This window comes from Danio rerio, chromosome 15 (assembly GCF_049306965.1).
Source record: "Danio rerio strain Tuebingen ecotype United States chromosome 15, GRCz12tu, whole genome shotgun sequence".
Classification (NCBI taxonomy): domain Eukaryota; kingdom Metazoa; phylum Chordata; class Actinopteri; order Cypriniformes; family Danionidae; genus Danio; species Danio rerio.
In genome coordinates this window covers 30,715,599-30,733,883 of record NC_133190.1, presented here as the reverse complement: position 1 = coordinate 30,733,883, position 18,285 = coordinate 30,715,599, and the positions used below count along the sequence as shown (strand labels likewise).

At 37.1% G+C, this 18,285-nt stretch overlaps 2 protein-coding genes and 1 long non-coding RNA gene across 4 annotated transcripts in view; 2 read left to right on the top strand and 1 right to left on the bottom strand.

The window, feature by feature from the left end:
• The window catches only part of rilp (Rab interacting lysosomal protein), a 23,427-nt gene extending 19,834 nt beyond the window's left edge, over nt 1-3,593 (top strand). For both annotated transcript variants that reach the window (XR_012390897.1, XM_001344147.8), the window contains one exon: nt 200-3,593. Coding sequence is in view for 1 of the 2 variants with exons in the window: in XM_001344147.8 (XP_001344183.4) it covers nt 200-344 (145 nt within the window). In the remaining variant the exon portion in view is untranslated. The remainder of the gene's footprint in view (nt 1-199) is intronic.
• LOC141377859 (uncharacterized) lies at nt 3,266-5,217 on the bottom strand. Its single transcript, XR_012390898.1, has 2 exons — nt 4,930-5,217; nt 3,266-4,076 (listed from the first exon to the last, which is right to left on the bottom strand). It is a non-coding gene; the product is annotated as an uncharacterized lncRNA (long non-coding RNA).
• Nucleotides 3,899-18,223, top strand: scarf1 (scavenger receptor class F, member 1). The gene is made up of 11 exons (XM_001344339.8): nt 3,899-4,040; nt 4,424-4,482; nt 4,687-4,788; nt 6,032-6,563; nt 9,398-9,616; nt 10,073-10,201; nt 10,288-10,391; nt 10,472-10,580; nt 13,384-13,508; nt 13,627-13,755; nt 15,785-18,223. The coding sequence occupies exons 1-11, from the start codon at nt 3,940-3,942 to the stop codon at nt 16,840-16,842; spliced, it is 2,667 nt and encodes an 888-aa protein (XP_001344375.3). The 5' UTR covers nt 3,899-3,939; the 3' UTR covers nt 16,843-18,223.
• Nucleotides 18,224-18,285: the final 62 nt, after the last annotated feature.

Here is an 18,285-nt window from a genome sequence, read left to right as displayed (position 1 = left end):
TAAACTATATGTTCTTAGGAAAACCCTAATCTCTTAATCACATTTCACTCTTCGGCTTAGCAACCTTAGTGAGTATTGGTAAGTGAGCATGCCAGCTAGCCAGCTGAACAGTTTCAGAAATAGCACTAAAATCTTCTGTTGTGTCATTTTTATCTCAGTGATTTAGAGCTTTCTTATCTCCTCTGACTCAAACCTTTAGATTTGGTTTCCTGACGCGGCCCAGTCTCACCAGGAGTTCGGTTTCCCCGTCATCCAGCCTTCCGGCATCCAGTTCTACGTGGGAAATCATTGATCCAGATGAGCAGGGAGTCGAGGAGGAGGCAGAAACCCTCAGCTCCTCTTGAGAAACATCCATCTATCACTCATCGTCTGTGAAAGAGAAGTTTCAAATATGTTCTTTTAGAATTCAGACAAAGGAATGGATCAACGATTGTATTGAGAGAAACAATAGCTACGTATTTGGCTATGCAAAAATGGTATTTTAATGTGTTTTGCCATTTTTACTCATAGTACAAAATAACTTGGCACTTTTGTTAATTTAACCAGTAGTTAGATTCGTGGCTGATGGTCACACATAAAGCCTGGTTTATACTTCTGCGTCGAGTGATCAGCGTGACCTACAGCGCATGGTTTGCGCATAGTTCTGCATTGATATTTTTGTGCGCAATTTGTGTTGCTCTGCAATAACACTTCCAAAATGCTAGCTGGCAGTGAGGCTATTTGTTCTTCTGTGTCTAGTTTCTTCGCTGTGTTTTGTTTTTTTCGGAACGCTACCTTAATCTAGAAGTAGCTCAAACTACAAAAAAGGAACCAGGGGACCATCAACAACTTTAATCATAAGGTAAACAGAAAACAAAACTTTGCATCTGGACCTCCTTCATGGGAATCTACACTTGTAAACACTTGCTCCAACAGGTTCGCACGGGTCTCGGTCCCGCACACACTCATCAGCGTCAGCGACAACCACGGCGAGGGCTATACGCCGGAGCATACTCGTGCACTTGACGCATAAGTATAAATCAGACACACATCAAAAGTTTGGGGTTGGTTCGATTTTTTAAAAGTCTTTCATAAAAGTCATTAATGTTTAGTGTGACTGCATTTATTTGGGCATTAATGCAGTAAACAATAGTAATTCTGTGAAAATGTAATAGTTTAATATATAACTGTTTTCTATTTTAATATAATTCATTTTCTTTTTTTTTTAAACCGAGACAAAGCTGAATCTCAAAATTACTTCAGTCTGTAGTTGTCCTTCAGAAAACATTTTGAAATCTTGAGTTAATGCTCAAGAAACAGTAATTATGTGTAATATTTGTGTGGAAATATATTTAACACTATTTTATAAGATTCGATGATTTTTTTCATGATTTTAAAATGTGACGATTATCTTTTAAAAACAGCATTTATTTGCAGTAGACCATTTTGGAACATTATAAATGTCTCTATTGATTAATTTTATGTATACATGCTTTTTAAAAAATCTTATAGACCCCAAACCTAATGAAAGGTGAAGTGTGCCCTCACTTTGGATAATACATGTAAATGTGTACAAATCCTCATTCTTCTATCCCAGTAAAATGCAAAGACAACTGTAAGAAAGATATCTGGTTTTCCAAAGAATCGCACTTTTAAAAGCAATGGTTTTTAGCACTTTCAATTACTATTTACTAACCTAAATGTGTTTCTGGCTCAAGCAACGGCATGAGCATGGGATGTGGCTACCTATAAAAAACTGTTTAGTGGGAAATTATTTTGGTAGGGATGGTGTGAGGGTTTGAAAACAATCTTTATTCCTGTAATTTCATTTGGTGATGCATAAATGACTGGTGCACTTAAAAAAATGGGAGTGCAGTGTTTTGATAATCATAATACACCTGGCATTATATGCTATATATTTCTGCATGAAAGCAACAGAGAGCAGAGCAGCTATTTTTATAGAGAGTATATTTAATATGAATTTTAACCAAAGATACTGACATTGTATTGCCATTACTATGAGATAATCACACTGACCCTTTTATGTACGTCACTAGAGGGCATTAGAGTATTTTGAATTCAAGTATATTTTCCTATAGAACGTCGACTGTCCCTAAAAATCATTGATTTTGTATGTATTTTAAGAATTTAAGCATGGTTTTAAATATAAATATATTTTAATATTTGCCTCCACATGTAGTTTTGTTCATGTCTAGCAATGTCATTTCTGATTACAGTTCTTGGATTATGTGAACCTGATGTTATTCAATGCATTACAAAGAGACAAAAGACGTACATGCATGTTAAATTAAATGCTTATTGTCTGATCTGTTGAAATGATAGTTCACCCAAAAATAAAAATTCTGTCATCATTTACTTATCCTGTTCCAGACCTGGATGGATAGATGGCAATGGATGGCAAAAGTCTTTAAAATTGGCATGAAATTTCTAGTCTAATTTTTAGTAGTGCTAGTGCTAGTTAGAGGTTCATTCCTCTGTGGGGAGCCCTGATAAATTAGGGACAAGGCCGAAGTAAAATGAATGAATGAAGAATTTAATCTTTATTCAAAAACTTTAACCTTCCCTCCCCCCTCAAAACGACTTTTCTTCACTTCTGGTCACATGAAATGCATTTTAGTGCTTGTCTTGTTTCAGCCCTGGTTTGGTTCATTCGTTAATTTTCTATTTCCATAGCAACACCCATCTTCCAATGATCCAATCCAAAAGATCCAATCGTTTCTACAGGATGAAGTCATGCACCACCCTGCATTTTGTCCAATTTCAGGACAATTTCAATTAAATTTATCACAAAATATTTAAAAAATTACAATCTTAACTTGGGTTTCATGCAGACTTCAAACAAAGACTGTAAAAATTGTATTGTCAACATGCAGAGATGGGCCATTTTAGTGCTTTATAACGCAGGACAGCCAAAAAAATATATATATTTTGTATATATATTTGTGTGAAACAATGGTAAAATGGGATATATGTACATGAGATGTAATGTTTATTCGTTAGGAATACTGTCTGTGATTGAAAAATTCAGACATTGTATTGCCTTCCAAAAATATTGCTGCCTCAGCATAATCACACTATGGATTTATTAAGGAAACATGTAAAAAAAACTACCACCTTAAGCCAAACTTAGTGTGTTGACAGTCAGATTTCACGTTTCATTTTTATTTTCTATTTGTATGTTCATTTTTGGTGAACTATCCCTTTAATAAGTTGGCGCTTTGCCCATTTCAGCCATTTAACTGAATGGATATGGTGTGTCCATTGCTACTTTGTAAAAAAAAAAAAAAAAAAGAAGCAAAAACGTGTGATACGGATCTACTCAGTATGAGTCTTAAGGTGTTCCCTGATTGAAAGGAAGTCTGTGTTTCCTAGGAAGGAAATCAGAGATAATGGATACCCGTTATGGCCTGTAGTTAAATTCCATATTCCTTTGGTGTCTGTGACTCATCCATTTATCTTTGTACCTTTAGAAATTAAAGTTATGAGGTATGAGTAAAAGAGGCCTGTACTGACCTTTTGGTTGTGTATTTTATTTTTGTAAAAATCTCTGTTAAAAAACTATCAACATTAAATAAAATTCTGAGATGTTGTGACATTTGTGTGTTTGTGATTTCTTGATGTTTGTAAAAGAAGGGATCTATAACATATAATATTTTTTATAAATGCTAATATTGGCATGCACTCTGACCATTAAAAGCAGCCAACTCCTCCCTTAAAACTTTGGGCCTTGATTTTGTCTTTAAACAACCAGTGGCTTGTTGAATTAGAGGAAGCTGGCTTTTCTTCCTCAGGAAACTTGCAGAGGAAACAAAGGGATTCGGAGAGCCCATTTTGCTAAAGGGACTCGACTGGATCTTTTCTGTTCCACTAATACAAAACTAACCTGTACTGGTGCTGTGGTGGGAGAAGGTGGCACAGGTTTTGGTCGGTCCGGAGGGAATGGACACCTTTCTGACCTCATTTGGACTGATGCTCATGTGTGTCCAGTACTCAGCTCAGAGACTCTCTCTGACCGGGAAGAACGTCTGCCTCAGTGTCAGGTACTGATTCTTGGTCAGTTGAAGTATCTTCAAATTCTTAAGGAAAAAATAAAAGCAAATATGTTGTTTGTATGACATACAATAAAGGTATACCATGAAAACAAATGTGGATCCCAACAAGATATTTTTAAGGAAACTTGATGTGAAATAATTGATAATATTGAACTCATCGACTTTCTTTGTTGAAATTTCTTCGTTTTAGTCTGAGTAGTAGGACCTTTGATTCTTAAATTGCGTTTCAATGAGTTGAGTTTTAAAAGAGATGTCAGTTGTATTTTGTCTTTCCTAAAGCTTTCAGATGTTATAAACATTGTCTCTGTGACCTAAAATGAACTTATTTTTGTTTTAATCAAAAGATTAAGCTGCTCTATTTTATTACCCAGGGATTCCTCTGCAATATGTTGTTCTGGATGGGGCCAGAGCGGTGATGAATGCACTGTCCGTGAGTATTCATGCTACGTTATCATCTGTACATTTGATACAAAATATCCCGATGTGTTGTTTAATTGATGAATCAAGGTCAAAGGATTATTTCCTGTAAGCCTGCTGATGTTAGCAGTTTTGAGAAATAGTTGTTTTCGGTAATGTTAGCTTACAGTTTTCTGTAGCTATAGATCCGGATTATCCGTCTTTTTTGTTTTCTCAGCTCTCTGTGAGGGAGAAAGAGCCTGTCTGCAGGATGAAGTGTGTGTTTACCCTGGACTCTGTCGATGTAAAGCTGGATTTTACGGGTACCAGTGCAAAGCTCGTGAGTAATATCATCTCAGTTTCTGGTTTTGGAACTGCGTTTTACAAACTTAAAGATTAAAAATATTACACGAACAGAGCAGGAACTGTACAAGTGTGATATTACTTTATATAAGCATAAAGTAATCATAGAATTACTTACATTTGGCACATATTGTCAGTTACTGCTTGTCTGTTCTTCCTCCGCCAAACAAAAAGTAGTTCCAACCGTCAAACACCAGAATCTGGAAATATCTTTAAGACTTAACTACTCATGGGAAATTATTTAACGTTAGTTTGGCGTTGTCCTCACATTTTATCCTATCCGCTTGTATTTGAATTGTTCTGATGTTGGGGTTAGGGATAAGGTAGGTTATAGGACAATATTATAGCTTCATTTCACACTCATTCACATTAAAATTTACACTGGTAGCAAAATCTGATGGGTAGCATATTGCGTCATCAAAATGGGCTACCTACTTTTGAATGGGAGTTAGGACAATCTGACAAGGTAGGACAAATCGACATAACAGTGATTTTTAAGGATAAAGATATCTAATATAATGGATAATTTATTGTTATTATTACAATTTTATATTCCTAAATGTAAATGTTTAAAAATTTCCCCAAGACTAGTGGTGTTTAAAGAAGAATTTGTGATATATTTGAAGACATTAGGAGAGATGAAAAGCAAAAAAAATATATATATATTTTTTATCATTAGAAGATTTTGGTTTAATATTTTGAGAACTTTGACTTCCCCGCCTAAGTAGTTTTTTTATCATTTATTTTTTTGTACATTTTTTGTTATTGTATTTATATATGTTGTTTTATTAATGATGATGGAAAGATTGTGAACAAAAAATTATTGTTATTTCTGTCTTTTGTGTAATTTTTAAAAAAGTATTAATGCCTTACTGTTATTGCTTAAACATTGTTAATAAAAAATAAATAGAAAAAAGGCATCAGAATCTGATCAGAATCAACCTCAGTGCTGCCAGTTTTCATCAAAAGCGCAATGGCCAATGAAACTAGCTCACATGACTGTATGCATTATACACCGTTTTTAAATCAATGTTTATTAGTAACTATACGGGTTGTTTTCATAAATAAATTGCAGAACAACCCGAAAATTCAACACATATATTATGTAAATACAAACTTTATTTTGAATGTGATTTATTGTTTGACAAAAGTTTATACATTGTTGGCAATCCAATACATAGCATTGCATTGTAACAAATCTGAATATGCTTTTTCCACAGCTTGTCCTCCTGAGTTTTGGGGACCAGACTGTCGCGAGTTCTGTCCCTGCCACCCTCACGGACTCTGTGATCCAGCCACTGGCGTATGCTCATGCCTGCCCAACCGCTGGGGCAGCTTGTGCCAGAACAGCTGCAAATGTGGCCGCCATGGCAAATGTGACCCTGTCTATGGGAACTGCACCTGTGAGGAGGGCTGGTGGACATCCACTTGCTCCAAAGCATGTCAGTGCCACCTCGCTACCTCCACCTGTGACCAAGCCACAGGCCGCTGCATTTGCAATGAGGGCTATTGGGGCCAAAAGTGCAGCCTGCCATGCAACTGCTATGTGTCCCCTTGTCAGCAGCGCACTGGGACATGCCAGTGCCTGCATGGCTGGTGGGGCCCGTCCTGTGACCGCCGCTGCATTTGCAATCTCAACAATGCTGACTGTGATGTGCAAACTGGTGGCTGTTTGTGCTACCCAGGTTACAAAGAGCCTTTCTGCAATGAGCCTTGTGACAGTGGAAAATATGGCCGAGGCTGTAAGAACAGGTGAGGGCAAAGGTATGATTAAAACAGAGGTGCTCAACCCTGCTCCTGGAAATCTACCCTTCTGCTGAGTTCAGCTCCAACCTTGATCAAATGCACCTGAACCAATTAATCAGGATCCAAACAGCACCAAATAATCAAAGGCAGGTGTGTTTTGGGTTGTAGGACGGTTGATCTTCAGGAGCACGGTTGGTCACCTCTGAATTAAAAGATCAGAATACCATATTATGGGAGAGCTATGCTATTCATTTAAATAATCAAACTTATTTAATCATTTAATCTATACTTTAATTCGGCAAGTATGACTTTATTAAAAGTGATTTAAAGTAAAGTCTAATATAACAAAACAGAGGTGTGTTCTTTCTCGACAACTTTACATTCTATACACAAATGAGTGTCGTAGTCCCTTTGAAAATCTACATTTTTAAGTTTGCGGATGACACCGTTATTTTAGGTTTATTGACTGATGAGGAGGGAGAACATGGACCTGTTGTTGAGTATTTTTCAAATTGGTGTTAAGAGGGTGGTCAAAGTCTGAACACAGAAAACAAAGGACATGTGCATTGACCTGCGGTGGAAGCAGAAAGTAGTTCTAGGTACTATGGCTGATAACCACCAGATCGAATTAGTTTAAAGTTATAAGTATCTAGGTACTATCATTGATAATAAATTAAAATTTTTAAAGGCTACACAGTGTCGCAGTGGGTAGCATGTTCGCCTCACAGCAAGAAGGTTGCTGGTTAGAGCCTCGGCTGGGTCTGTTGATGTTACTGTGTGGAGTTTGCATGTTCTCCCCGTGTTCACGAGGGTCTCCTCTGGGTGCTCCAGTTTCCCAAACAAGTCCAAAGACATGTGGTACAGGTGAATTGGGTTGGCTAAGTTATCCGTAGTGTATGTGTGTGAATGGGTGTTTCCTAGTAATAGGTTGCAGCTAGAAGGTCACCCGTTGCGTAAAACATATGCTGGATAAGTTGGCGGTTCATTCCATTGTAACGACCCCAGATTAAAAAAGGGACTAAGCCTAAAAGACAACGAATTAATGAATGAATGAAAATACCGTAAGACTATGTAGGACAGGCCAGCAAAGACTTTATTTTCTGCAGAAATTAGCCAAGTTTAATATTGATAGGCATTTTATAAAGCCTAACCTTTCCATTAATTTGTTGGTTTGCTCACTGTCTAAGGTTTTTTTTAAAGATTTATTTGTGGCCTTATTGACTTTATTAGATAGGACAGTAATGAGACAGGAAGCGAATTGGGAGAAGGATTGCGAAATGTCAGGATTTGAACTCTGGATGCCCTGAAGTGCTACTGCAACATGTCAGCACACTAACCACTAGGCTATTGCTCTGACAACTGTCTAAGGTTTTAGATACCTGCAGTAAAGTATCAGTGCCTGGGTTATATGTGTAAAATCCAAGTGTTAATGAAAGCCCATCAGATTACATCTGATATATCCCATCCTCTTTTTCATTTATTTCAAATCCTTCCCTCAGGATCTCGATACAGGGTGCCTTTGGCAAGAATCAACAGATTAAACTTTTCATTAAGAAATAACAGTAGTGAAAAGATGCAACAAAATGTATTACTTTTTTAATCAACATTGTTTTTAATATTATTTATAAATTTTTTCTGTAAATGAAATGCATACTTTTATTTAGAGATAATGCATGAAATGTATCAAAAGCCAGTAAAGCCATTTTAAAAGATGTAAATGGTGTAGCTAAATATATTTGCACAAAATTATTAAGCTGAACAAGTGTTTTCAATACATTTTTATTGTCACTTCTAGTTTTTAAGTATAAAGTATATCTAAAGTGACAGTAAAAATGTATACGCAGTTGGGTTTAAAATACAATTTAAAAACAATTGAACCAAGAGGTTAACCTTTAATGGATAGAATAATGCAGAGAATTGACAAGAAATAGCGAGAGGGGAAGATACAGCAAAGAACCTCAAGCTGGGAATTGAACTCAAGTCACCAGGAACATCATGGTGCTATATGTTAGCATACTTAACCACTAGGCTAACGGCTACATTAATTTTTAAAGAATTGTTTGACACTGAAGAATCTAACCCCAAACTCATGAACTGTATATTTGTTCAGCTATAGCAGGACATAATGAATGCATATAATGTGGAAAAAAAGGAATTTATTTTAATTACTTTTGTGTCTTAATTTCTTATTAGAAAAATGGCCAGACTAACAACAGATTTATTAATCTTTTTTATTTGTATGATAACATATATTACCCAGACATACTTTTTCTTTCTTACTGTGTTGCATACTTCTTAGAAGGAACTGCTGACAAGAGGGAAATAGCAGAATAAGATTAAATATAGTGCGGGGGAAATATATATTCAAGATGCACTTAATTATTCAGTTCTGGTGTGCATAGAGAGGTTGCAGAAAGAGGAAGTATGTCTGGTTGCAACACTCAAACTCAAACACTTAGTTAGCAGAATGACTGATGTGATGTTACACCAAAACTCCACCTGTTAATATCAGTTGTGTATAAATACTGGAGTCAGGGAAATGTATGTTAGTTGTGAACCTCTTAAATGTAATTCTTTTATTGCATTGGGGTAACGTAACCCAGAGCTCAGTCATCAAATTATTCATTTGTATCTAATAAATTACTAATATTTTTGGCATTGAAGAAAACCCTCTCCTGACCTTTTCTTATTGAACACGCATGGAGTTGGCTAGATATTCCAACAATAATTATGTACATTTGATAATTTATACATGATTTAAGGTTTCATTTTTCAGTACAAGTTTACTATATTTGGATTGTTGATGATTTGTGTGTCCTCTTATCTATATGTGAGGGTAGCTGTGGACGTTGTGAAGGAGGCAGGCCTTGCTCTAAGCTGGACGGCCTGTGTGATGCCTGTGAACCAGGATGGAATGGCACTCGCTGTGATCAACGCTGTCCTGCGGGTTATTATGGCCATCGCTGCCAAGAAATTTGTCCGCATTGTCGAAACATGGACCCATGTGACCCGGAAACTGGTGCATGTTTGCAGTGTAATCCTGGCTGGACTGGACCAAGGTACAGATTTAGTGGAGTTCAGCTCTTAAAGAAAACATTCTGTCGCCTAACATACTGATTCGTTGTTTGGGAAACGCACCCCTGTCTAGTCTGATTCACAACAAATTGATTCTAATGATCCATCTTTTTTTAGTGAATCCTAATCATACAGTGTGAGCTGTGTAGACAGATTCACAAACAAATGACTCTCATAAGCTGGCTATTAGTTTATAAATTAAATGTACCCAATTAATTGGGATTGAACAACTAAACAGTATCAAAACAAGAGATTTTGAAACAAACTGAACCAACATTATTATCTACATTGCAGTTCATTTTAAGCATTAGTTGTGCAGCTAAAAGATCTGACTACCATACATAGTCACTTGGGCAGAATCCAATCTAATTTATTTTAAACAATGTGTGATTTTAGATCTTTCAGTTGACTAATGATTTTGGTCTTCTTCCTCTCTGCAGATGTGACAAACCCTGCACAGATGGTAGATACGGAGATGGCTGTCGCTTCCTCTGTAAAACTTGCAATCATGGCCACTGCGACCATGTGACAGGAAGATGCATTTGTCTTCCTGGCTTTCAGGGTGAGAGGTGAGGGTACAATGGTATTTATAGGATGTTTTCAACTTGGTGTAAGATTCAAATGAGCGTCTCTCACTTGTCAATCTCTGTTGTAGCTGTAACAGCACATGTCCTTTTAATCTTTATGGCTTCAACTGCTCCTCCACATGTGATTGTGGAAGTCAAGCCTGCCATCCAGCCACTGGGGCTTGTCCAAACAGTATGTACAGACACAATATTTGATTTTCACAGCTGGTATCCACATCGCCTTCATCTGTTCTTTGTGTGTTTTTCTACTAGGTAGCAGAGCTGGTCTTTTAGCAGGGCTTTTGATTCCTCTCTGCATATTAATACTCGCCTTGTTGTTCTGCTGCTGCTGTTGTGGGAGGCCAGTCGAAGGAAAGGAAAGGTATGAATATGTTATATGTAATCTTACATCATGCAACAATCAGTATATTTACATCTACAGTACAGCAATATTCTGTTATGAACACAATTAAGACAATACTCTGATCAAGAATTCGTCATTTAAACAGATTTTTGATTAGCTTAATCCAGCTATTCAAGTCATACTCAAAGTAAACACGTTTTTATCTTACTAGCGCACATTGATATTCTTTAAGTGAACAATCTGTGCAAATTTATTTACTACAAATATTTTTAATCAAAGTCAGAATTTGCTTCTACATTTGGATTGGCGGTCCTTCTTTGCGGACATCAGTTTGAGGGTTTCAACCACAATGTTCTTAACCGCGCCCCTCTGACTGTTAGTTGCTTTGAGTCAAATATTTGTGCCAAAAGAATGCCCCACCCCCCATCTCAATATTTCATATATGAAATACATCAACATACTGAAATATGGGTTTCGCGTGGACTTTATTCACACTATTACCATCTTGTCAGACTTCGCTCCGCATTTTGCAACAGAATTCACACACTGGAGTGGTCAACACTTTGACATCGAACAAAAAGTCTAAAGCTTTTAACAATAATTTGTATCAGTTGTTGCGTGTTTGCATGTATAGCATGAGAAATAATTTACTGCACTTAAAGTTTTCATAATATTTAATATGAAGCACCAAAAACTGTATATGGTACCGAAGAAGAACTTTGTTAATGTGTAATTCTGCAGGGAAAGCTTGATGGTGTTGTGGGGGGATGTAATGAAGTTTGTCATTATGTACTATAGTCTATGGCAGGTGTCACCAATCTCGGTCCTGGAGGGCCGGTGTCCCTGCAGGGTTTAGCTCCAACTTTTATCAACATACCTGCCTGGATGTTTTAAGCATACCTAGTAAGACCTTGATTAGCTTGTTCAGGTGTGTTTGATTAGGGTTGAAGCTAAAATCTCCAGGACACCGGCCCTCCAGGAATAAGATTGGTGATCGCTGGTCTATTGTCTATAGCAGGGGTGCCCAAACGTTTTGTTATGAAGGGCCAAAGATCAAACTTGATTGAGGATGGTGGGCTGAAGCTAGGACTGTGTGATTTATCAAAATCGAATCGCAATTGCGATTTTAAATGTTGTGATTAGCTAATCGCAAGAGGCTGTGATATGAAATATATAAATTATTTAACTTCCACCTCCCAGAGCAAATGCGTGACCTCCATCTTACTAGCCAGTTGAGTGAGCACACTTTTGTTCTACTCAATTAATAAAAAATAAATAAAAAAACAGGAAATCATGGACGAGTGGGATGATGGCAGCTACCACTTCAGAAGCATTAATAAACTAATTAATATTAAAGAAAAACAGTATGTCGGTAATATGGGAATATTTTGGTTTTAAAGTCACTCACCCTCTACTTTGTCGTCTTAGTCTTCTTCTTCATCGTCTTTGTCTTGTTCACCTTATGAACACCTTGCCATCTTTGTCCTTATGGTCATTGTCAGCTTGGTCTTAGTCTTTGTCGTCATCTTCTTCTTGGTTTTCTTTGTCTTCATCTGCATCCTTATGGTCGTTATCATCTTCTTGGTCTTCATCTTTACCTTTTTCTTAGTCGTCATCTTCTTAGTCTTCATCCTCTAGTTCATTGTCCTTGTCGTAGTTTTCATCTTCTTCTTGGTCTTCATCTTCACCTTTTTCTTCGTCGTCTCCTTAATTGTCATCTTCGTCTTAGTCGTCATCTTCTTGATCTCAGTCGTCATCTGTGTCTTCGTCTACATCTTCTTTGTCTTCTTCTTTGTCTTGGTCTTCATCTTGGTTTTCATCATTTTCTTGATAAAGTTCCTTTTTTTATTAACACTCACTGCATTTCAGCAGTTAGAAGCTACAATGCAGATTATTAAGCTGAAGCTTGACTACAAAATTAAATCGCAAATCAAATAAAAATCGCAATATCTGTAAAAAAAAAACGCAATTCGATATTTTCCTCAAATCGCACAGCCCTAAATATACCAAACTGTATTACATTAAAGTTGACATGGTAAATTCCTAATTTAATAATATTTTATATATATATAGAAAAACACACAGTAACTCAGTAGTTAGCACTGTTGCCTCACAGCAAGAAGGTCGCTGGTTTGAGTCCAAGCAAGTTGGCATTTCTATGTGGAGTTTGCATGTTTTTCCTGTGTTCGCATAGGCTTTCTCCAGGTGCTCCGGTTTCCTCCACAGTCCAAAGAAATGCGGGTATAGATTAATTGAGTAAAATAAATTGACCATATTGTGTGAATGAGAGTGTATGGATATTTCCCAGTTCCGGGTTGCAGCTGGAAGGGCATCCGCTGTGTAAAACATATGCTGGATAAATTTGCACCAACTTTCCCTTCATTTGTCCATCTCTTCTCTTATTGGTTGTCAGGCCAAATCAAAGGTTACTAGGGGCCAACTTTGGCCTGTGGGCTCTTGTCTGGGCATCTCTGGTCTACAGTCTATTTATTTTAAAGCTAAAGGCCAGACTTACTAAACAGGGCCAATAATGGTAGAGCACGTTTTTAGCCCTTAAATAGAGATGCTAATACCCAATTTAAGGAGAGCAAACTTGGTAGCAAATCCCATTGCGTGATTCATTTAAATACTGCCTTGCCATAAAATTTGCATTAGAAAATCTGGCCTAAATGTACTAAAATGGAAAAATGAAATTAATCTTCTAAAAGCAACTCATGGAAACACCTTAATTATAATATTGTCTTATTCTGAATAAGGTTACTAATTACATCATTCATGTCCATTTAAATGTACCCACTATGATTCCAATTCTGTCCTTCAGGGTCACAGTTGGAGATGGCAGTCCTGCAGTCCGCATGAAGCACCATGTTTATACTGTGTTGGCCAACATGGGTTCAGCAATGCCTTGCATCACTCTTTGGTCATCTGGTTTGCCCAGGGTTACTGGTATGTTAACATGTTTCTACTAAAATGTAGTTGTCGCTGAGGAATACAGTATATGTAAGTGGGATTATGTTTTGGTGATCATAAAGTGGACTTTAAATGTTCTCTGGTGTGTTTTCAGTCTCGCATCATGATCCTGAGCTCACATTTAACCACAGCTTCATCGAGCAGCCATCATCCGGCTGGGTAATAGATTCATTCGAAACTGATGAGGATGGAGAAGCTGTTTACTGCGAACCACCCAGGGAAGGTAAAGCAGTTTATCTCAGTATTTTTAATTTCACTGTCACTGTATCTATTATTTTATGGCTGCAGCAAGAGTTTTGCATTGGGTGTCCTTTTTAGCTATAATCATGAGCTATAATGGCTGTATTTAAATGGAACACTCCACTTTTTGCGGGAAATAGCGCAGAGTCGAGTATATGAAAAGAGCAACTTTTCATTTTCTGGTGGTTTTAGTACACAATGTAACAAGCTTTAAATAGGAAAATAATCGAAACTTTTCTTGGATTTTTTTGAGTAAGATGCTACTGTCTAATCCAGTTCCACAATTCATTCTAAGCTAAGATAAAAGTACTCCTACCAGACCCAGCAGAGATCGACTGGAAATATTTTAAAATGGTAAAACGCAACTGTTTAACTCTAGGGCACTTGTAAAGAAAATTTTTATGATAATTTTTTTTTTTTTACATAGGCATTACTTTGTATTTATTGAAAAAGAATTGACATTAATGTCTAATGGGTTTTATATAATTCATACAAATATGCAGAATTAAGGCATAGCTTTTGAAGCACACATAATGTGGCCATATACACACAACCTGACAAACGTCCTGTCGTTGATCCTAGTTGTAAGAGCAACAAATAATAACTTGACTTCTAGTTGGTCATTTGGAAAAGTGGCAGAAGGTAGATTTTCTGATGAATCATCTAAACTACATCTCAATCATCACAAATACTGCAGAAGACCTTTTGGAACTAACATAGACCTAAGATTCTCACAGAAATCAGTCAAGTTTGGTGTAGGAAAAATCAAGGTTTGGGGTAACATTCAGTATGGGGGAGTGCAAGAGATCTGCAGAGTGGATGGCAACATCAACAGCCTGAGGTATCAAGACATTTGTGCTGCTCATTACATTACAAACCATAGAAGAGGGCAAATTCCTCAGCAGGACAGCGCTCCTTCTCATACTGCAGCCTCCACATCAAAGAATAGTTACTGAAAGCAAAGAAGGTCAAGGTGCTTCAGGATTGGCCAGCCCAGTCCCCAGACATGAACATTATTGAGCATGTCTGGGGTAAGATAAAGGAGGAGGCATTGAAGATGAATCCAAAGAATCTTGACTTACTCTGGGGATCCTGCAAGATGCTTTCTTTGCCATTCCAGATGACTTTATTAATAAGTTATTTGAGTCATTCAGAGATGTATGGATGCAGTCTTCCAATCTCATGGGAGTCATACACAATATTAATTTATTTTCCCACTGCAGCATGACTTTAAATTTTTTACCGTACATTATTTCTGTTAAGTGACAAGATTTTTTGTCTAAGCAAAGTCAGACCTTACTGTCCTTATTAAATAATTAAAAATCAAGGCATGATAATATTTTATTTTGGTAAAATAAGCGTAATCTAGAGGCCTTTGCCTTTAATATAAGCCACTTCTGATATGTAATGATCAACTAGAAGTCAAGTTATTATTTGTTGTTCCAAAAACTTCCTAAGACAAGACTTTTGTCTGGGCGAAGCAGTGGCGCAGTAGGTGTTGCTGTCGCCTCACAGCAAGAAGGTTGCTGGGTCGCTGGTACGAGTCTCGCCTCAGTTGGCGTTTCTGTGTGGAATTTGCATGTTCTCCCTGTGTTCGCGTGGGTTTCCTCCGGGTGCTCCGGTTTCCCCCACAGTCCAAAGACATGCGGTACAGGTGAATTGGGTAGGCTAAATTGTCCGTAGTGTATAAGTGTGTGTGTGAATGTTTCCCAGAGATGGGTTGCGGCTGGAAGGGCATCCGCTGCGTAAAAACTTGCTGGATAAGTTGGCAGTTCATTCCGCTGTGGCGACCCCAGATTAATAAAGGGACTAAGCTGACAAGAAAATGAATGAATGACTTTTGTCAGGAAGTGTAGAAGAGCAGTATTCAATTCATTTAATTTGTTTATCTAGCAGTTTAGCAGTGTAGACTGTGTCAAACAGCTAGATTAAGTTCTAGTAAATTAAAACCGCTTCAGTCCAGAACTACATTCTAACACACTGATTCATGTTTCAACATCCTCCTGTCACAGATGTTCTTACAGAGGCCGGCGGAGAGCTTCAGGAGCTGAATTCCAAGTGTAACTTCTTCCCTGACCCATCAACCTTCAGCAGCGAGGACATGTCACAAGCTTTTGGCATCCCCCGTACCTCCAGCATCGCCAAATCCAAACGCCCTTCAGTGTCATTCGCAGAGGGTACAAAGTTCAGCCCAAAAGAGCGTCGCAGTTCAACTCAAGATCTGCAAGGGACCGCTCGAAAACCCAAACCCTGGGGTGTCCTGATGATCTCCGCCCTGCAAGGAGGACAGGGAAACCAGAATAACGAAACGGAAACAGAGAAAGAAGAAAAAAACGATGAGGAGAACATCTCTGAGGAGCAAAGAGCTTCCTCTGAAACACTACAAAATGATTCGGAAAGATATAGTTCGGGCCCACAGAGAACTCACCTCACTGTACCCGGTGGAAGACGACGCACTCTTTCTAACCCCAAAAAGAACATCCAGTCATCTGACGGCGGACAGGACGCAGATTCAGAGAAGTTAACAACAGTATACGTTACTGTAGGTAAGACCTCCAAAATGGTCAAGCAAGAGCCTCCTTCAGAAGGGCCTGTTCAGGCGATGCTGCGCAGACTAGGAAGCCTCCAGAGGCAAAAAGAAGAAGTTGCTAAAGGCAAGGCCCAATCGATTGTTAAGCCTCCACGGAGGAAACTAGGTGCCCGAGCCAGTGCATGGGAGCAAGCGAGCGGGTCAGGCCAATCAGAAGTGGTCATGAGGAAACCCAGTCGTAAAAAACACAGCTCTCTCAGCTCTCCATGCATAGTCGGGGCAATAGACTCTCCTCAAGAGAACAGCGCCCCCAAGAGGCCGCTGTCCTCCATTTTAAAAAGTGTTCCTGAGAGTGATCCATTTCAAAGTTTAGAGGTGGAACCGAACAGTGAGGAGACTGGCATACAGACTGAGCACACTTATGAGACTGTGGCTCTGCCTGACACTGTGTCCACCTCTTCAGAGATTATTATTAATGACACAGTTATGGACCAAGCAGAAAATGAGCCCAATTATGAGAATGTTTATTTAAAGCATTGATAACACTGCTACATCTTATGCTTTTAAGAGTGTGTTCACAATTTAATTATTTTGGTTTAACAGATTCCGAACCAATAATGAAAAAATATTTGTTGAAGTCAAAATGATTAGCCCTCTTGTGAATTTCTTTTTCTTTTTCAATAATTTCCTAAACGATGTTTAACAGAGAAAGGAATTTTTTTTTTTTTACTGTATTTCCTATAATATTTTTTTTTTCTTTTGGAAAAAGTCTTATTTGTTTTATTTGGCTAGAATAAAAGCAGTTTTATTTTTAACAAATTATTTTAAGGTCAATATTATTAGCCTCCTTAAGCAATATTTTTTCCTCGATTGTCTACAGAACAAACCACTTATGCAATGACTTGCCTAATTAACCTTGTTAAGCCTTTAAATGTCACTTCAAGCTAAATACTAGTATCTCGAAAACTATCTAGTAAAATATTATGGACTGTCATTATGGTAAAGATAAAAGAACTCAGTTACTAGAAATTAGTTATTAAAACTATTATGTTTAGAAATGTGTTGAAAACTACATACAGAAAAGTATATACAAAAAATAATAACTCTAATAATTATTATTTAAATTATACTACTAATTCTGACTTCAACTGTATATTTAGCAACAGATATAGTTTTAAACACATTCATTCTATGTGTATGCATGTGAAGACATTTTATCATTTGAGAACTAAATTGTGTAAAGGCAAAAAAAGACGCACAAATCAAAATCTACTACAAACTTTTGAGACAAATTTCTGACATCTGTAGGTGAACGAGTAATATTGTGCCTATGAAGAGAAACATCTGTGAACACACTCTTAAAGGGCATTACTTTCTTCTTTAACTTGTACTGTATGTTTTAATTATATAAACACATCTGCTTAAAAAAGATGTTTTGCTCTTTCATGTCATTTGCATTAAATTGAAATTGCTATTTTAAAAAGAAAGAAAAGAAAAAAAACTAATTTTAAAGGATATTTTAAATATTTTATTGAGATGTTCCTCTTACATACCAGATATAACTGATGTTTTCATACACAGATAACCAGAGGGTTGAGGATAGTAAGTTTTTTTTACTAATTAAATTAACACTTTAAATCTGATAATCAAAACATAAATATTATAAAAGTTTTGAGTCCCCAAAAAATCTTTCAGTGAACATTTTAAGCAGCTCAAATGTTTTCAACAGTGAGGATATTAAGACATTGTTTTTTTTTTGTGTGTGCACCAAATCAGCACAACAGAATGATTTCTAAATGATCCTGTCACACTGAAAACATGAGTACAGATGCAGATGTTTGCTTTTCCAGCAGAGGTAGAATTTTCATTTTAAAATATGTTCAAATTAAATTTCCAATTGCAATAAATCATATTTCACATTATCACTGTTTTAATGCATTTTACTGTGGTGTAAATCTATACTGAGCCAAGACATGAACCCCA